We start from the raw sequence: 20256 nt of genomic DNA, 5'->3' as shown, positions 1-20256 counted from the left end.
CTCCTCGCTGCTCGCCATTTTTCTCATTCTTCATCCTCTTTTTTTTCCCTTTCCGTGTCTCCTTTTTTATCTCTTCTCTGATATGACCGGATTGGATGGGGCACCCTGGGCTTCTACAATATCCTTAAACTCCACTTTAGGACAAAGTAGGAGTCAAGCAGTCAAACTAAATTAAAAACTATTGAAACGGTTACACAGGCAGGTTTAGTTGCTGCCATACTGTTCACTCCAAGTTCAAGACAAGGTCACGTTGCTTCTACTAAATTCAAATTGCACCGTGGATATGAGCACTTCACTACATTTACTACATACTTCACAAGCGCACTTTGGAGAGGAAGAGGGAAATTCAGGTCATAGTGACCTTTTGCTCTTCTGATAACCACAGTGCACAAATTCTCTGCAAATTAATTTCTCTATTGAGCATTCCATATATTAATATAATTATTGTAGCAACACAATTCTTAGTTTGCATTGTTAATACCACCCCCAGAGCTGGTAAATATGCATCAACTGCTGTGTAGTATGAAAGCTACAGTATGCTGTTTGGTAATAAGCCACTAATCGATGCATTTTGGATGGTTGTGAGGCAACAAAACACATGCTGTATGCAGCAGATGCAGTAGATGGTTGCACCAGCACCATGTACTAAATGATAAAGGGTTGCATCTCACAAACTAACTCTTACAAAGAGAATATTGTTGCTAAATATTTCCACATATGAACTTCCAGGTGTAACTGTTATGAATGTACCGTAAAACTTCAATTCAATGCCTAGTCCCTTTTACTAGCCTTGTGTGGCTCCACATTTAGAGGCCTGGTCTGGTTGCCAAGCAGTTCATTTTTATAGAAGTTCTTTGGATGTATAAAAGTGGGTTGTTGGCTTCCTCAAATTACGTGTACATTCCTGGATTACCTTGTAAGTTATTAAAATTCCATTAGTACGTAAAGTGCAGCACACATCGCCGCCATATGCCGCGCGTCAAAACGCCCGCCTCCATTATATTCTATGAACCAACCCACACTGGCGCCAGCCGACGCGCCGCTCTGCTTCAGCCCACTACTCTATTTCCAGCGTGGCCGGCGCTCATGGCGGTGCTGTGAGAAAAGCCTTTTATGTACGTCCCGGCTGCCGTAGTATCAACTCCAGTTGTTTCAAATTTTTAATAAGACGACTTTGAAAAGAAACTCACCCGTGAAATCCAAATTGTTGTTGCCTCAAAGTTTTTCCTCTTCTTCTTCCCTTACTAGCAGTTGGCAACCGTTGGCAACTAGTGTAGGTACAGCCACCTAGCGGGCTGGGGTGGGAAATACACGTTGACGGTGCCGCTGCGTGCCGCTGCCAGTGTGTGTTGGGGGGCGGCACTTGACGGCCACAGTGCCGTGCCGGTGGCGGTGTGTGTTGCACTTACGTCCTCAGATCGAAAGAATTGAAATGGTTTTCATAGAAATGAATCCTCTCTCTCTGATATGCCGTCTGTCAGAGCTAGATCAAATGAATGATTCATTATTGACATGTTATCTGAAGCCTAATTTTTTACACAAGTAATATTCATACTGGTTCAAATAAACAATTTGATTGTATTTCCTTATCTTTGCTGAGCAACAGTTTTGTGTGAAAGGAACGAAGATGCTTGTCCCAGAAACAGGCCTGTTGATTTCAGTGATTTAAGCAAATAACAGCCCGGGTTACTAATTGAAGTTTTATGGTAGCTTGCTTAATAAATGGACAAAGCTATCGTTAGCTTGCTAATAGCCCCTTTTCGGTAAAGAGTAAAACAGGTAATGTGGAATGTTGTTGACACGTCTGACCCAACACTTGATAAAATGCAATTACTGAATAATGTTAATAATTTGCAGATTTCACCAGGAAATTTAGAGCGTCAAACACTTCATTTGCTGTATTCTGGAAATTTTTTATGTACTTATTTATGGCCTGCAGCAGCTGACAATTCTAGATATAAAGATATAATGGAATATAATGCAGCATGGCTCTCAGGCACTCTTTATTTCTTTTAAATATTTATTCTCCTGTAGCTCAACATTTCTAATTAAATGTCATGTGCAGGCATGATTCACTCTCATTAAATTCATGTGGCACCTATGCACATAAATTATAACTTCTTTTATTTTATCTGTGTATATTATAAACCCCTGGATTGTAATAGCTCATGTGTTTTAGCAAGATTTCTGCTCATGTTGGAAACTGTCCGAACATTTTATATTGCACACATCTGTGAGATTTCAGGACAAAAGTTGTAATATCTGAGAAATAAAGTTGTAATATTTCAACAGTGAAGTCGTAATCCAATGAAAAAAAAGTCATATAAGTGAGTCCTTGGCGCCACATCTTCTGCTCTGCATTGAGTTATTGCTCTGCTGATATGGTAATATTGCCTTAAGACCATCTAAGACACATAACTCCATTTGAGACTGTCTCTGGACTATTTATTTATTTGTGTATTTCAAAGGATCCCCCCTGGCTGACGCCAATGGCATCAGCTAGTCTCTAGATAAGACAAAGTTTAGGTAAGTAGTTGTTTGCTGCTGTTCATTAGAGGTGGAAAACTGAAACAAACAGGAAGTTCTTCTGATCAGGCATAAATCTCATCGCTGTGTGACTTATTGTCCACACAATTGTTAACTCCACCACCTCAGATATACTGCAGCTGCTTCCCCAAGCTTTACGGTAGGAAGCGACACAGAGCTACCTATCAGAGGGTGTACATCTCGTAGACGGAACAAGATGTAGCTATATGGCCTCTCACGCCTTAACAAGAAACATCAAAGCCAATTCTTTTAGCGATACTGGGCTAGGCAGGCGGGACTTGTAATAGAAAATATGATCTGTAAAGTCTTTGTGGACCATTGATTAGACACGGATGGACAGCAGTAATTATATTCAATTTTTTTTTAATCAAAGTAATTGCTAGTGACAATTAAGTAGTCACTTGATATTGGTAGGGACATGTCCAGGCATGGTGGTGTAGTGGTTAACACTGTTACCTCACAGCAAGGATTCCTGGTTCAATCGCAGGAGGGATTTCTCTGGGTACTCCAGTTTCCTCCCACAGTCCAAAGACACGCAAGTTGGAAATAGGTTAATTGGTGACTCTAAATTGGGTGTAAAATGGCTGTCTGTCATGCCTCTTGCCCAATGTCAGCTGGGATAGGCTCCAGCCCCCCTGCGACCCTCAGCAGTTACGAAAATGGATGTCTCCATCGTCCCGACCAAATTTTTCGCCCCTGGTGACTTAGGATTGAACAAAATCTGTGATGTGATTATGCATATGTTAGGTATTTTCAGTAGCCTTTAGAGGATGAAAGTTGCAGGACACATGTAACATACAATTTAAAGTAATTATAGCAAAGACAGAGCGACCTGACACTGCTTTGTTACACAAGTATACAGTAAAGAGTGTGACTGTATTTAAGTACGCTGTAAGTACAACTCTTGAGCACACAGATGCAGTGGTTACTGCGAGGAACAGATCAGGTGTGCCATAAGCATTCTGCCTTACTTAACAGGCTTACCTTTAAGCCTTGCCTTTTACTGCTAATCTAGTAAAATGCATGCAGCAAAAATGTGGTGTAAAACAACCAATTTGGAGGTGGCAATTTGTCATAGCCAGTGTTTGTTTCTAAAGGGTTTACCGTTGCATTATGCTTTCTGCGTTTCTATTGTGAGTGCATGAGTGGGCTGCACTGTTGCTCTCACTGTTGTGGTCACAGTTCTTGTGTGCTTTGTTTAATAAGTTGGCAGTCGGTATCAGTAAGACAAACTCATCATGCGTTTCGACTGCTGACATGCCAATATGTCTTTCTGTCTTTTTTCTGTCTTTATCCTCCCCCATCTCTGTCCCCCTCTCCCTCCACGTCTCACTTTCTCTCTACGAGATTAGGGAGCGGTCTTGAGGAATGTGAACTATAATTTTCCCAGACATTCTGAAATGAATTGGACTGTACACTTCAAAAAATTCTGAAGCGATCGAAGTGTGCTTGAATGGGGGTGAATATCTAATAGGTTGGAGGGTATGGAGCGGGTGGGGGAGGGGCGGATTGATTTTCTTTCTCCATTGTTTTTCTTCCAGCCCCCCCCCCACCCCCCACAACTTTCATAACACTCAGGACTAAGCGTTCCCCCCCAAAAAGGAAATAAAAGTCGAGAAACACTCGCAGGCACTCGAGCCTTAGATATTGGTTTTTGCAAATCTAATGAGACTCTGGCAGCCCTGTTTCACCTCACATGAAGAGCTGGGTATAAAAGAGGCAATTCTCCCCCTCTGGCTAAAAAGTCAAGGCCTTGACATGAAAATACATTGCCGAATCAATTCACCTCAGCTCCCGCGCAGACACAGGCTATGAACTCATAGGTCAGGAACAGATGAAAGAGAGAATTAGGTAGGAAGAAGAGGGAGCGAGAAAGAGGGATGAACAGAATATAATCACCTGAGTTATGAATGAGTCACTTTATGTTACAGGTAGCAGAATAAGCTGCAATACCATGCTGTGCTCCTATAGAGCATCACAGAGGGAAGATTTTATAATGCTCCAGAACATTTCTTTTTGAGATATGTTTGTTGCTGTGGTCAGTGATCTATGTAAAACTTTCAAACATGAACGCACATGAGGGTGACATTTATCACACCCAACATAATGTCCTTGCATCTGTCTACTGCTGGGAAAAGGTCCCGTATATACAGTATAATCAACCTAAAGTTCCTACAAACAACCTTCTCTGTCACTCTCCTGTTTCAACACTGTATAAATAACAGCTACCTGTGCCTGAAAATAAGCCTATTTCCATTTCACAACAGCAGACAGAGAGGAACGCACTTTGACTCAAACCTTTTTTTTTTTGCCATGTATACGAATGACCTAATGGAGTATCACAGCGATTCACTGATGTTGACTTATCTTACCATCTCCATTTATTGTAAGTCTCTCTGGGTAAAAGCTTCAGCTTAATGCGTAAAATGTAAATTTAACAAGCCGCGGGAGGTGAGGCAGAATCAAATAGGACACTGGAGGGAACAGTAACCGTTTTCCAGCCTTTTCTAATTGCTGAGAGGAGAGGAGGGTGACAGTTGATTAGCTCAGGTATGTCACGGCTGCTAGACGAAAACAGCGGCATTGCAGCATGAAGAAGAAACATTACAGAGAAAGACAGAGATCCTGTCAGGGTAACACTGACTATAATGAAAGTTAATGAGCCGTACACACTCAGAATTTAATGATGAATGAGTTAACACTTAAAAAAAATGTAAAAATTAAAAATCTTATTTTGCATCATAGTGTTATGTAAAGATTTCAATCTCTATTTAATAATTTTACATTATTTCATATTGTTGATACATCTATAGTTATGTGCATTATGACATATATCTTAACATATATCATATAAGCATACACTGTGATCAGAGACCAACTTTGAAGACCAGTGGATCATAAATGAGCATAAGGATGTCTTTGTACCCCTGCGTTTATGTAGATTACTGATGTACACAATAACTTAAGATCTATATACCAATCCTATACTTTGGATTTTGATGGCAGAGTGACCCTGTCATTAACATTTGGGATTACAGATTGTGTCGAATCACTGCACTCGACTGCACTGCATGTTTTACACAACCATAAAGAACAAAGCATTTTTCAATTGAAACATTCATTATGTATTGTAAGTTATAATACCTAATAACCAATGGCAGGAACCATTTAATGGATGTTAATTCTGTATTTACTGGTAGTTTTCATTGTTAGTGGCAGAGTCCACCATTATAATCTGGTAGCAACCACATCATCCACTGGTTTGTGGAGTGCCATTTTGAAGTCTTGAGTTGGGCATTTCGGCCATCGCCATTTTTTTTTTTTTAACCAGAGGTGACCGTTTTTGGAGGAGGGGTTCAAGCTGTGAATGTGACTGAGAGGCCAAGCGCACTATCAGCAGACAGCCTGTCACTCAGGCAGCTTTACTTTCAGCTTTAATAAAATGTAACAGGTGAGTTAAATAAAAATTCACCCCCCATACAGTTGTCATGAATGTTGAAATTAACTATAGAGACCAAGACTGTTTTTTTATACCAGGCTGTAAACTTGTATATTTCGGCTGTAATGTTGGGAATTTTAACATGGGAGTCTATGGGGATTTGCCCTCGTTTGAAGCCAGCCTCAAGTGGCCATTCAAAGAACTGCAGCTTTTGGCACTTCCACATTGGCTTAATTTTTTAGCCTCAGACGTTGCTACTTGTTGACGATTCTAAATCCTACACACTGGACCTTTAACAGAACTTATTCACAGTGGATATGCTGACATTAGATGACCCAAAAAGCACATTAATGATGGTGACATTCCACTTAAGTGTCCCGGTCAAACACAACTGGAACATGCAAATGTTAAACCACCAGGCTTATTGTTATTAGATGTACCTGTACTTTATTGAGTCTAAATATCAGCTGTGAGAAAGGTCTGCATTCAACAGCTACAAGGGCTCATATTTCTACATGACATTGCCAGGCTGTGTACAGAAATCAAATACTTTGTATTGTTATTCACATTCATGTTACTCCATCTTGCTGTCAACAAGAAATATCATAATATTCATTTTCCTAGATTTTTATTTTTGGCAACTTTGGATTTGGGGCTGAAAAGTCCCTGTATAACTGTTTAACAGATGTACCAACAAATCATTAATAATACATGAGTAAAACATGAGTGCAGTGTGGTGCAACAACTTTATATTCATAAACAATTTATGATGCCTTTAAGCATCACTTGCTAATGATCAACAAATAATTCATATGTCTTTAGAGAAGATCTGACGACTGTTTTGGTTCTTAGAAAGGAAAAATGAGACACTGACATGAGGTAATTTGGTACTAGAAATGGGTACTTTATCACTCAGATCAAAGCCATTGCTGTTAACTAATAGAAATATAAACTTGTCATTATGTATTTCATCAATAGCTCACACTGTAGTGTGTTAAGGCTTCTAAATGTTCAGTACTGTAGAGTATTAGCTACTGTAGTTGATTATAGGTTTTTGTCTTAAGAAACAATGCACCTCTTCAAATACCCTAGAGTTTATATCACAGTTCAAAGATCAATAACCTCGACAGCTTGATCTGAACGCAGAAACAACCCATCCACCATGCCCATCACTCTGACGCTAGGTCTCTCCAAAGGAAGCTGTGAAAAAGCCATATTTTTTTTACAAGAGTAAATAAGCCCCTAAACATCCTGTCTCTATAGCTGGGAGGGGATTAGTGTAGAGCTGGAGAAGGAAGAGGAAAAGTGGCTGTCAGAGCAAAGCAAGGGATCAGAGAGGAGGAATAGTGTGGACTAAAACCCCCGGGAGGATGGAGGTAAATTAGTGGCATCTGTGCTGGGAGCTGTTTGTTGTGTTTAATGGTAAATGCTTTGTTTTTACTCCGCCCTCTCACTCTCTCTTTCTCCTTTACTCTTGGAATCGCATTATTACTCTTGCTGAAATTACAGAGAAACACAGAGAGAAGCAGTTCTCTGCAGTGCATTACAACTGCAGACAAATCTGCAGCTGAAGCCCGTAATCCTGCATGGAAGAGATTTTAGCAAGCGAGCTTGAGCTGGTAGACCTTCCTAAATTGGGCACATGTGGGGTGAAGTGATGCAGTGTAGGATGAAATGGCGGTGCATATGTGTGTGTATGTGAGTCGAAATACAGGTGAGAGCACCAGCATCCGCTCCCCTGAGATTTTCATGTTATCATGCCATTTCACATCCCTCATACAATACGCAACATTCACACACATGACTATGGGCAACAACATATTAATCTCCAAAGTCCAGCTATGTCCACACTACCTATATGTGTAAAATACACACATTTGCATACTGTCCAACCTGGGCAGTTATTGCCTCCAGCTACACATCATCAACTTTGAGGATTTCATTTTGAGCAACAGTGAGGCTGCTGCAGGGAGATAGTGCATGCACTCTGTACAGTGCACATCAGTTCACATGTGCACTGATAGGGGGCAGTGTGGTCATCTGTGTTGGTGTGCTACCTGTGAGCGGTGCAACCAGCGGAAGCGGAGCATTTCCTCTATGTAATTACTTCTAAAATTAAGAATCATTCTTATGAGTAGCCGTGCATTTATGTGCATCTGCAGCCTATGGGAGCAGGTATTGACTGCATTTAGTTCGTCCAATTAGGAAGGCTTATCTCAGGTGAACAATGGATGCTTTCACATGGACGTTCAACACCTTGAATCTGAGTGTGTATGTGTGGTTGTCTTTATATATCTGCAAGCATTTCCCTCTGTAGGATAATACCATAATTGTTCCCTACTTTATGGTAATCTGTGTGTGTGTGCGTGTATATATATCTGTGTAGTGGATGTGTGTGAGAGTCTATGGCACGTTGATCACAAAAGAAAGGCTTACAATGGAGGGGAGTGAAAGTAGGCCCCTGCAAAGCCCTGGGATTTAGCTGCCAATCCTGCAACAGCAAACAAAGGTCTCGTAAGCATTAGAAGACACAGTATATTTTGGCACTCTGCACACACGCTCGCCCTCCCTCTCAGTCCTGCAGGGTTACATACATTATTTAAGGGGCTGAAAAGCAACCCCAGTGGAGTGCTATATGGCTGAGAGCTAGGACAGAAAGCCAGCGAGGACGTGGCTCTAATTCGTGTTGCTTAGCTGAGCGTTGCGGAAAAAGTGCGGAGGTTTGAAGCATGAGGATGGAAAGGTGAAATCCGACTGAGGCCGGTGACAGCAATAGTACAGTTCCCCACCATATTAACAAGCAGGCTTCACAACCCACACATCATTTAAATTCTTTTGGCTTCCAGGAGATACATGCAACGAGAGAAAACCTGTCAGTGGGGGAGACACGATCTTTCTCTTCAACAAAAATCAACTTGTTTCATCAATTCTCTTGATTCAAGTGTCATTTCAGGGAGACTCTCAGACTAATTTGCCTCTTTCTATCATGTTGAGTTTGTAGAAAATATATGAATGTGAATCACTTCAGTTGTTTTAAGGAAAATGCGATTTCTAGGATGGAATATGGAACTGAAGTACTTAAGATGGCATTTTCTGTTTATAGTCATTTTCTCTCTCCACTTGAACTTCACTCTGAAACACATCAAAACAGAAAAACATTGCACGCACACACACACACACACACACACACACACACACACACACACACACACACACACACACACAAAATACTAACTGCTGCAGAGATTGTAGATGAGATGACCTTGAGAGGGTTTTATACAGGATGCAAAGAACAGATGTAGTCCTTGTCTTGTGTTATTTAACTAAAAGTTTCAGATACAAAGAACAACCCGGTCTTGTTTGGTTTGCCAAAGAAATGTAATTACTGCTTATATTAGATTTGCTGGCATTACTTGCTTTCTCCATACAGGAAGTGTGACATCCTTATCTGCACAGAAATCACACTGACTACAGCACTGAAGACAGGGGCTCACATCATGCACCCCACACGTTGATGTGTCCAGTTTTAAATTTTTGAGACCATGGTATCCTACTATCATGATTTTTTTCCCCCCTGGATTGTGTTTACTTTACCCAGGGTGCCATGGTGCCCACTGTGTGAGCCACTGGTTAGGATTATTAGGAAGCTTGGGCCCAATCCACACGTACATGGTGGTAATGTGCAGGTCAACCCAGCCTGTTAGAAAATATTGTGGATCGTTCTGTGTAAGTTATTAATAACTTAAAAAAACATTGTGCAATAGTCCACCTTCCACCTTCTCCTCTCCTCTCTCTGTCACACAACAAGCAACTTCATAATCAGCACTGCAGTGCTCAGGCTTTCCATTATTCATTTTTTGATCAGGAATATCTGTTAATGTCTGACATGTTTAATCTCTCTTGTCATAATGTCTAGTAAAAACATTTCCTTGAGGATATGTAGGCCTTACCCTGTGTCCTAACAGCAAGCAAGTCAGTCACTGAATCTGTCAAATATGTACTTCTGTTACGGCATGTTAACAAACCATGTAGGATATCAGCTTTGCGTTCATGTTGACAAATCACTTAGGGTATCTACTGTAAGCTTGGTCTCATACTTAAGACGTAACCCCTTAAAAGATGGCTGAGTGCTTGTTGTTTTTCTTGCATTGTACTTTTTAAACAGAAAACACACATTTAATATTGTGATATTTACTGGAAATGACATACAATATGGCCAGCAGCAAGTTGCTTGTTATTAGTGACGTATTTCTAAAAAGGAGCTTTAACTGTCAATTTTGGCCTTTTGTCCACACTCAAACTGCATTTTAGGTCACTGGAACCTGACTTTTTGTAAAACTCCATCCAGAGTGAAGATGTTCAGAAACTCCATTTTCAGTGTTGATGTGTGGAAAGGGAAAACTGAGGTTTTGGCTGGTAATGTCAGAGCGTCAGTCTCCTTTGTGAGACATCACAAAAAGGCAACATTTTGTGCAATGGCAAAAATGGGAAAAATAGTGCTGGTTCTAACCTTGCCAACAGGACTTTTTACATGTTTACACAAAAACGTAGAGTTACCCTTCAACTATGTTGAGATACAGAGGCATCAGAATGTGCCAAGGAGATCACTGCTTTGGACAGCCTTCGGGTAATAGTTTATTTTCAGGCTTCTGATTGGCCAACATCTTCTTCTTTGCGAGGCTTTAGGGTTAGAGTTATATCGTCCCCTGTTGCCTTGACAGTGCTTCAGACTGTGGAGAGCACTTTTTCAGTATTTACAATCGTCCCCTTAACTTAACCAAGTGTTTTTATGGTTGTGCTAAATATAATCATAAAGAAAACGTGTTGCCAGAGGGAGATATTAAGGTGAACAAAATAAAATACATTGACAGTGAACATGTTGTAGATAAATGCTCCCTCATTATATTGATTAAAACATCATTACATGGGCTTTGCTTTACCTGCTGCTGTTTTTGTACATTTTTTCGCTAGACAGGGTTGGGGACTAGGAAAGAAACAGAGCTAAAACGGAGGGAGAGAAAGGTAAGAGAGATACAGAAGCGAGAAGCCAGAGAAATTAAGAAAACTGCACTGCTGCGTGGCCATGCATACGCCTGTAGCCTGGTGGGCAAAAACAGAACAAAACAGAAGAGTTTAATCTCCGCACCTTTATTCTCGTCTCCTTTCCCCATCCTTCCCCTCTGGCTCTTTCCATTTTTCTTCCCCTCATCTCTCTCCTGCAGGGTCAGAGTTCAGCTTGGAGATAAGGGAATTGAAACAGGATCCTCTCTACCTCTCTGTCAGACTATCTGACTATACACTGCAGTGATCAGTCCCCTCTATCTGTCCCCCAGCACAGGTCTCTGTGATGAGCTCGAGCAGGAGTCATCTCCCTGGGCTCTTGTGTGTGTGTGTGTGTGTGTGTAGGGGGATGTTCTGCGTCTGAATTGGTGGAACGTCTGTTGCCCGGCTGTAATACTATCTGAGGTTCCCAATGGAGACACGCATGCACACACACCGTCCTTGTTTCCTCTCTCTCCCTGCACTCCAACCTCCAGCTCCAGGGTAACAGCGCTCACTGGTATGAATGGACGTGTATACACGGGCACAGAACCAGGCAGCCCAAGAATCTGTCGTCTTGAGCAGCTATTTGGCTAATGAATGCCACTGTCTATCACAGCAGTATTTACAGTGGAGTAATGAATGCTACTGTCGTTCGGAGTCAAAGGACATCTGCGGAGAAGACTCTCCTAATGTCATCTTGGCATGTCAACCAATTATCATGCTTTCTAGTTTAGACACTGTGGCTGCTACCATGGTGACCGTAGATAACAAAATATTTCTCAAAAAGGGGAGCGTGAAAAGCTAACTGACTGCTACAGCTGGGATATTCTCAGTATCGCTGCCGTGAAACTTTCCGAGAAGTGGCTGCTCGCCTGCGAACGCTGACACAGCATCAGCTTAAGCTCATGATTAGTGTGTTGCAGTGAAGCCGTGACTAATGGTCTATCATCAGCGGAGTGTGGTGTATTTATGCTGTTGCTCCATACGGTGTCAATTTAATTCAATACTTTGTGTCCTGCGAAACATGAGTTTTTACCAGGAGTTGCAGGTAACTAAGTGCTCTGACTGCATCATGAGAGAATGAGACGATGAGTTCTTCAAACAAAGCCTTCCCAGACACAGCGCGGTCCTCTACCATGAATGAGTGTTTGGAGAAAAGATATGCATCGATAGACAGATTGATCCATAGCCGGAGGAAGATCGATGGGTCATGCTAGATGCTGTGATGCACAGATACCGAGAGAAAATGAGAAGATGAGACGCAGAGATTTTTTGCCTGTGAGCAAAAGGATTATGGGGAGAGTGCGGCTGATTGCTAAATAGAGAGAAAGCAAATGAGCAGGAGAAGTGGTGCAGGGGAGGAGGAACAGTGGCAAAGACGGCTGAGGGATGAGAGACAGGAAACACAAGCGGGAATGATCAACAGGATGTGAGAGAGGGAGAAAAAGGACGTAAAGATCAATAGAATAAAAAGAAATGAAAGACAGCTGGAGTGAAAAAGGACAGGGCTGTGATTGTTGTGATGATCTTCAATGAAATACTTCACAGTCACACGCAAATCAGCAGAAAGAAAAGATGCTATAATTACGGCTACACCATTTTTTAGGCCTAACATCTCATTCTCCTCTTTCTTTTTCTTTTTTGCATTTTCTAGTCCTCCTCTTCTTCTCCTCCTCTCTCCCCACTCTCACCATCCCTCCCACTGTACCCGGCCTCCGGCGTTCAGCGAGCCCGACTATAAACTACAGAGAACAAGCCCAGACGAGCGGGATCTGGGGGCCTTATAGTTGCAAATGATTTTTCTTCTCACCAAACTAGCTGTTGGACGTCCTCCATTACGTTTGTGTTGTGAATGGAGGAGGTTGAATTATTCATGCAATCGCTAATGGCTTAAATGAGATATTCAGAGTAAATTCAAGTTTGACTTCCTGGGGAGAGCCCTGGGCATGGCAGCAACAGACATACTTTTGCAAAATGGATGCAAAAAAAAAGCACACTTTCCAAATGCGTGAATACAAGGAATGCCGACAGCGTATCGTGCACAAAAACACTTGGATGAGTTTTATTTCATTGAGTACAATGAGGAGTCAGTTCTATTTGACATCTTGTCTGTGTTGATTTCTCAACAAATGATGAACAAGAGGGAAGACAGCATATTCAGTATTAATCCACGTTTCACCAGCAAATAAAACATCCTCTCAGCTTCTCATTTATTCTGTTGGCGTGGTTTTGGTGGTACTTACAGAGTAGGACGAGCAGGAGTGTCGCGAGCAGCACGAGAAGGCTGGCACGGTGGGAGTGGGCAGAACTGCAGTGCATCTTGCCCTTCTTACAGACGCAGACTTGAACTTTGACCTCTGTGTTGTTGGACAAGGGGGGCACCCCTGAGTCAGTGATGAGCAACGGGAGCTGGTAGTTGGCTTTCTTCAGACTGTGCAAAAGCGTGATTTGGGAGTGTGTAGCTGTGGGGGGATACACAGAGGGAGAGGGAGGTTTAATAAAGTGGATGTGCAATAATTCTCCATCCTGCTTGTATTGTCCATCTATTCAGCATTAACAGTTGCCCGCTTTGCAAAGCAGAACTAAATATGTGCATCATCACACAAAACTTATGCGCCTCAAGTAACTGTCTGCCAGGCCATTCCTGACAACTGAAGCGACAAAAATTGGCACCACTTAAGTTGCGTAAGATTGTTACATTTTGTTGCATCACACTTTAAAATTCCTTAAGAGACACAAGAGAAAATGCCGGAGCCAGTTCACTTCATGCTGAAATGTGTCACAATATGCAAAGCTGCACATCTCACTTGTCTGCCACGGCTGTTAACTCTGGGTAAGGTGACTTTTAGTTGTGTATTGAATTGGAAAATTTACTTTGTCCAATTGTGTGCTCAAAAGAATGTCACAAGGCGACAGTAAACATTTCATAAATGCAGAGACCTTTCTTTGTACAAATCATCCCCACCTCTCTGGCTCACCAGTGTGTTTTGTTATGCCATAGTGCAGTGTGAGATGCCAAATTTCCCGAGGCCTCTACAAACCCATATCAGTGTGTGACAAATTGAACAGCTGACTGTGAGCACCATCAGATTTCCCTCTGAAGAATCCCAGAGATTCCTCCACAGGTATTTTAGTTTAAACACACATACTGTACATATGTTATGATCATGTTATTGTGCTAATCTGTTAAAGCATTTATCACAATACACTTTCGCCACATGCACCTTCAAAGACATAAGGTGGACAACAAATTACTCAAAAACCAGGTTAAGAGGAGCTCTAGGCAACATTCAGATCATCAATATAGCAGCAAACCACTGTTTGCTGTAAAAATATAGTGGAGTAGCGGCATCCTGAGCATATAATGAAGTCATGTTACCACTGTGTGTGTTGGAATCTGAGCCTCTCTGTTCTTTGCATGGGAGCCAGTCTGGCTGTGCATGTTTGTTCGCACATGTGAATCTCTGTGAGTGTGTCCCACTGGCTAGCTGAGTGTGCTCCTGCAGCAGTACATTGATAACACAGGACAGTGTTGTGGTGGAAGCGCAGCAACCGGCGCTGTTAGCCGTTAACTGTCAGCTCTGCCACCTCCATGTGAAGAGCCATGTGCAGGCAATCCCAGCCCTGAGTTTGAATCATAGATATGCTCTGAATGTTGCATACAGCTCTTCTAAAGGTCCAGTGTGTAGGACTTAGGAGCATCTACTGGCAGACATGGTATACAATATTCATAACTACATTTTTATTTGTGTATAATCACCTAAAAATAAGAATCTTTGTGTTTTCGTTACCTCAGAATAAGCTGTTGATATCTACATACAGAGCAGGTCCTCTTTCTTTAAGTCCGTCATGTTGTTCTACAGTAGCCCAGAGTGGACAAACCAAAAACTGGTGCAAGATGGGGCCATTCCCATTTTTGCCTCGGCTACCATAGCTCTCCTACACGCTTTGCAAACAGGGTAAGTTTTAGTTCTGCAACTTTACCACTAGATGCCACTATATCCTACACACTGGACCTTTAAGTGTCTCGGTAAGGTGTTGTTCTACTACAACCCCAAAGGGACAGCGTCAGTGTTCACTGTATTACACGTACAGTATTAGATATAACATATTAATTGGAGAGCTTTAGAGATTTGGTTGTTGAAGTTGGCTGCTAGTGGTACTTTCATATTTATGTTGCAGAGTCAGTGATCTTCTCATTTAACTCTTTGCAAATAGGTCCATTTTAAAAAATGACAAACTGTTCCTTTAATCTTTCACCCATGTGTGGGTTAAAACTATCGTTTAAAAGACAGATTCAAAAATATCTACATTAAGATTTTGTGAAAATGAAAATTAATAACATGTTTTTAAATGTATCTTCTAGTTTTCTCAAACTAATTCAAAAACAATTGTAGTTATAAGGATTCATTTGCAGTTGCTGGATGTCAAGACATGCAAAAACTTAAGTTATTTTCCCAGAGATATATGCTGCTGAGGTATAACCGCCATCTCTTCTGCCTGTGGTTCCACACACATCCACACACACACACATGCACACACAGCTGAGACGAGCACAGCGCCAGTCCATTTCACTGGGAGCGCGCTCTTTCTCTGCTGGCCCTATCTGTCTCTTCCAGCGGTGGTGATTGAGGAGTGTCTGTACCTCCCTCTCCTGCTGTCAATCACAGCTAATACCTCTGGGCAGGTTTTAGCTCTGCTCTGTCACTCAAACACACACAGACAGTGCTGCCGGTCATGCAACCCTGAATCAATGTCTTGGTTGTCTGTCTATCCTCCTCCTCCCTTCCATCCGTGTATCATTTTACTCTTCATCCTTATCATGTGATCAGTATTAGTTAAGACTTCTCTGCTCTGTGTTTGGCATGGACTCATATTAACACACTGTATGACAGGTTGTAAAGTTGACCCTGGAATATTACTGCATTGAAATGGACTTGTGTAACTTTTCTTTTCTCACCCTTTCGCACACCTTTTTTTTCTTCATTTATTTTTATCTCTATATTCCCTCAGGGAGTCTTTCAGCAACCCTGTGGGTTCAAAGCGCTTGGTGAAAAGAAAAGTACATTTAATTTGAAGCCGTTTTTCAACCACACTCATGCCATAGAACCACAGCAAAACACACCTCAAAGATTTTCAGATCGGTTTAACGGTGAAAATGAGCTATATCGCTTATGGTAATAAGGAACTCCGGACGGCACTCTGTCAGAAGACTCTACTCAGCAAATATCCGCATGGGACTGGGCGTCGAAATGTGACGATGCCAATGTGTATTTCAAAATGTAACAGAGTAACAAGAAGCACAGAGGAGGGAAAACTGCAGAATTCAACACCGTAGAACCACTTTTGGACAGTCAGCTCTCTCAATTAAAGGTCGTAAACTCTGGAACACATTACCAACTGAAATAAAATCAATAACTAATCTGAAAACCTTCACAAAAAAGTTAAGTGTTGGCTTAAAGCAAACCAGAGCTGTACCCATTTTTAGAGTGTGGTAGTTTAAGTAGTTAATTTGGATTGGTTTGTAGGATTTTTTTTTCTTCTTCCTATTGTTGTATAGATTTGTTTAAGTAGTTAATTTGGATTGGTTTGTAAGATTTTTTTTTTCTCCTTACTATTGTTGTTTAGATTTGTGATGATTTTGAACTTAACCCTTGTAGTTTAAGTTATATTTGTACAGGATTATTTGTACAAGGTATTTTGTATATTGTATTGGTTTGTAAGTTTATTCTATTTTGTTTAGAGTTGTGATTATTTTGAACTTAATTCTGTAGGATAGGTTGTACTTGTTTTTGTATAGGATATTTGTATATTGTATTTTTATAGCATTGTGATTTTGTATGTTGTATTTGTTTAAAAGCCCAACTAGGGACAGGAGTTGAAAATTAGCTGTAGCTATAACTCTATATGCAGCACATCAGATTCATGCTTTGTATTGAAACTATGTTAACTGCATTGTCCCTATAAAAAAAAAAAAGTGCTGTCAATCACGAAGGGGTTCAGCCTTTTAGACAATTCCTCCAATCATCATGCATACACCGAGCGTCCTCTCCCAACTACCGCTCCATTAGGTCCCAGGGAAGCTGAGCCTCCCTGGAAGGAGGAATGCTTGGAGGCTCTGCATCCGCCGTGCTGACACGAGAATGTTTATCACCAGTTTTCAAATGCGACCTCCCTGACACGAGAATGTATGACAGGGAGGTCGCATTTGAAAACTGGTGATAAACATTAGCCTGGTTCCAGACCATGGACCCCGCCCACTCAACTGAGTAGGCTTGCCTCTCTGGTCTGGCATACTGCAATGAATTTGCGATTTATCTCGTCCAAACGCCGGATGGACCAATGAACGCCGGGGGTCTAGCGATTAGCCAATCAGCGCTACGCTGATGTCAAGCTGTACGCCGGTGGGTAACTGGTGAGGATAGCAACAATGGCGACCACTACATATCCTACAGACAACATTAACGATGCTATCGAGGTATTTCGCCACTACTCGCGTTAATGGAGGACCAAATTAAGGAAGCTGCTAAACTGGATTTAACGGCGATGCAGCTGGGCGTGCGCGGCGATGGAGACATTTTAAACGGGCAATGCTCGCTTGTGTTCGGCACCCCTGAGGCATGGATACTAATGACATCAGATTATGGGTGAGTTGTTGATCTCTACTGATTGGTTAGGGAAAAATCAAATTCCCTCCCCCTTGTAAATCGCCTTCAATGGAGGCGATGTCAGACTGAAGGTTCTGGGAGCTTCAGTCTGACACTCAGGCTAGATAAACATCATAGTCATGGTGTGAAACGCATCCTAGCACATGTTTAATGCAACATAAATTCTTATTTTATTGTAAATTAAATAGTGCATATTTGACCATTTCTTCTATGAAATTTTAGGGGAAGTTCAGCCTCCCTTGTTGTCTCAGAGCATATGGGCTTCCATATAAATATATAACACTTGAGTTAAGTTTAGTCAAAAAGCACCCCAATCTTTGTTCAAAATAAAATACTCACAGTTGACCCTGGTAACCTTCCATGTTTTATCGAGGCCAGGCTGTTTTCCCAGTTCTATCTTAAAGGGTGCAGCGTTGGGCGGAAGGTCTTTGTCCCGCCCCCCAACTATGGCCACACTGATGTCATGGGTGTCTTCACACACCCGTGCTACCGACGGTACCACATAAGGGGCATTGTCATTGTAGTCCTCCAGGTAAATGACCAATGAGCCGGTACCTGTGGCTGGAGGGCTGCCTGGAAAAACACAGAATGTACACATATTAGGACAGAGCAAAGACAAAGGTGTTGATTGATTCACTCTGCGAAATTGAGTGCTCTGCTGTAGGCCTGGATGCTTATCATTGTGTGGAGAATGTGAACAGTAACGATCTGGGCAGATGTGAAAAGAGCAATAACACAATGTGGCTGCAGTAAAACACGGTGTACTCATGATTAGTCTAAAGTTAATTCTCCTTTAAATGTTTTTTCATTCTGCTATGTCAAAATGTTTTCAGTTGAAATCCGAGAGCAACGCAACGACCTGATGCTTTAAAAACCAAAATGCCAAAAAAATCCTAATAAGATGCATCTTGCTCTTTTCTACTCTGCTGACCTATTTTAACCCAAATAAAACACAACGTGTCATTTTAATGCCGGAAGAGCATGAATCACAGTGGCTCATGTTTTGCAAGGGAACATTTTGACTTGGCACATGGCCGGCTCCTGTGTTTGTATGAGATTACACCTTATTGAAGGATGCTGGGTTAAAAAGCATCTTGGCTCTTCTCTATTACTGCTCTCTGTTTCACTGCGATTAGAGGTTATTAAAAAATCCACACGGCATCCACAACAGCTCCAGAGGTCAGTCAGCAATTAACACCTAAAGACAAGATCTGTAATTGGAAAATGGGTCTCCTCCACCTTTTCAAGGTAAAAAAAAAAAATATTTGCAGACAATTTAGGGCAGAGAGGGGGGAAAAAAACAAGTCAAGATATATGTGCAATAAATGTCAAGTGACACTGGAATGAAACCCAGTCTGGGTTTTTACGGCGCCGCCAGAGAAAGCTGCAAACACTGAGCAGGAAATGTTCCCGCCATGAAATGCTGATGAGGTGAAAGTTAACTTTTTAGGACAAACATTAAAAAACCCCAAAAAACTAATGACGCAAAATCTCTGGGATGTTTTCAAGTTAAAATATGAGACTTGGCTTAGATGAGTTAAATATTTTTCAGTTTAATAACAGGCAGATTTGGTCAGAGCCTGATTATCTACAGCAGTGGTTCCCAACTGGTGGGTCAGGGTCCAAAAGTGGGTCATGGGTCCATTCTGAATGGACCACAACTGACTCTAAAAAACACACTTTATTTTGAAGTACAGTGAATTACCAGCACAAAGCTTTTATTCTGAGGTGCTGTTTTCTGCTGTAGAGTGAGTTACTAACGGACAGCCACTTAAAAGAGACAGCAAACTAACTGGACAACATGGACAAATGCAAGTTTATAACACTAAATGAATTAAACTGTGTGGACCTTGAACTAATGACTACAGAGAAACCCTGAACCAGCTGGGAACCACTGATCTATGAAATATCACTTTAACCAGATATGAATATGATGAAGCTTTTCGATCCATCACTGAATGTACACAGTTTTCAAACAGTGGCAAATTTACTCACGTAAATTTTGAAACAATGGGTCCTTGATTTCAGAAAGAAACAGGCAAAATCATTTCTAGCCCATGGCTGTACTTTTACTGGCTGAAATGACAGAGATTTCACCAACTACTGCTAACTAACTAATTAAGCTTAAATTAAAGTTCCTCTGCGTGCACTGATTAAAGCCCTAAAATTCATCTCTGTTCATCAAAATGACATATTTTGATTTTTTTTTTTTAATGAAAAAAGAAATCCCATTGTGCCCTAAAATGGCTTAGATGTAACTCTACACAATTTGCTTAATATATTATGCGCAGATCTATGAATATTCAAATTAGCCCCTTCCTTTAGCATATAAAAACACAATACTGGCATGTTAACAAGGTTAAAAACTTGATGTTCTTTGGAAGGGGTCTTTAACTATGTGTGTTGGTTCAAATGGTATCTCTGGCTGATATCGTTATGTTCCAGTTGACCTGTTTTAAAGTGACAACAGTGTAATACAGGTGACTTAAAGAGGCAGTTGATGGCTACATATATGATGTCCTGCTAATAAACTGAGGTAAAGCTGCATGTCCCAGGCAA

At 41.4% G+C, this 20256-nt stretch overlaps 1 protein-coding gene across 1 annotated transcript in view; it reads right to left on the bottom strand.

The window, feature by feature from the left end:
- cdh13 (cadherin 13, H-cadherin (heart)) overlaps positions 1-20256 on the bottom strand; it is a 460534-nt gene that overhangs the window by 2566 nt on the left and 437712 nt on the right. Inside the window, exons 13-14 of the mRNA XM_049574962.1 lie at positions 18037-18270; positions 13273-13491 (exon numbers count right to left, since the gene is read on the bottom strand). Of these exons, the coding sequence (XP_049430919.1) occupies positions 13273-13491; positions 18037-18270 (453 nt within the window). The remainder of the gene's footprint in view (positions 1-13272; positions 13492-18036; positions 18271-20256) is intronic.

This window comes from Epinephelus fuscoguttatus, linkage group LG4 (assembly GCF_011397635.1).
Source record: "Epinephelus fuscoguttatus linkage group LG4, E.fuscoguttatus.final_Chr_v1".
Lineage (NCBI taxonomy): Eukaryota > Metazoa > Chordata > Actinopteri > Perciformes > Serranidae > Epinephelus > Epinephelus fuscoguttatus.
This window is presented reverse-complemented; position numbering and strand designations above follow the sequence as displayed.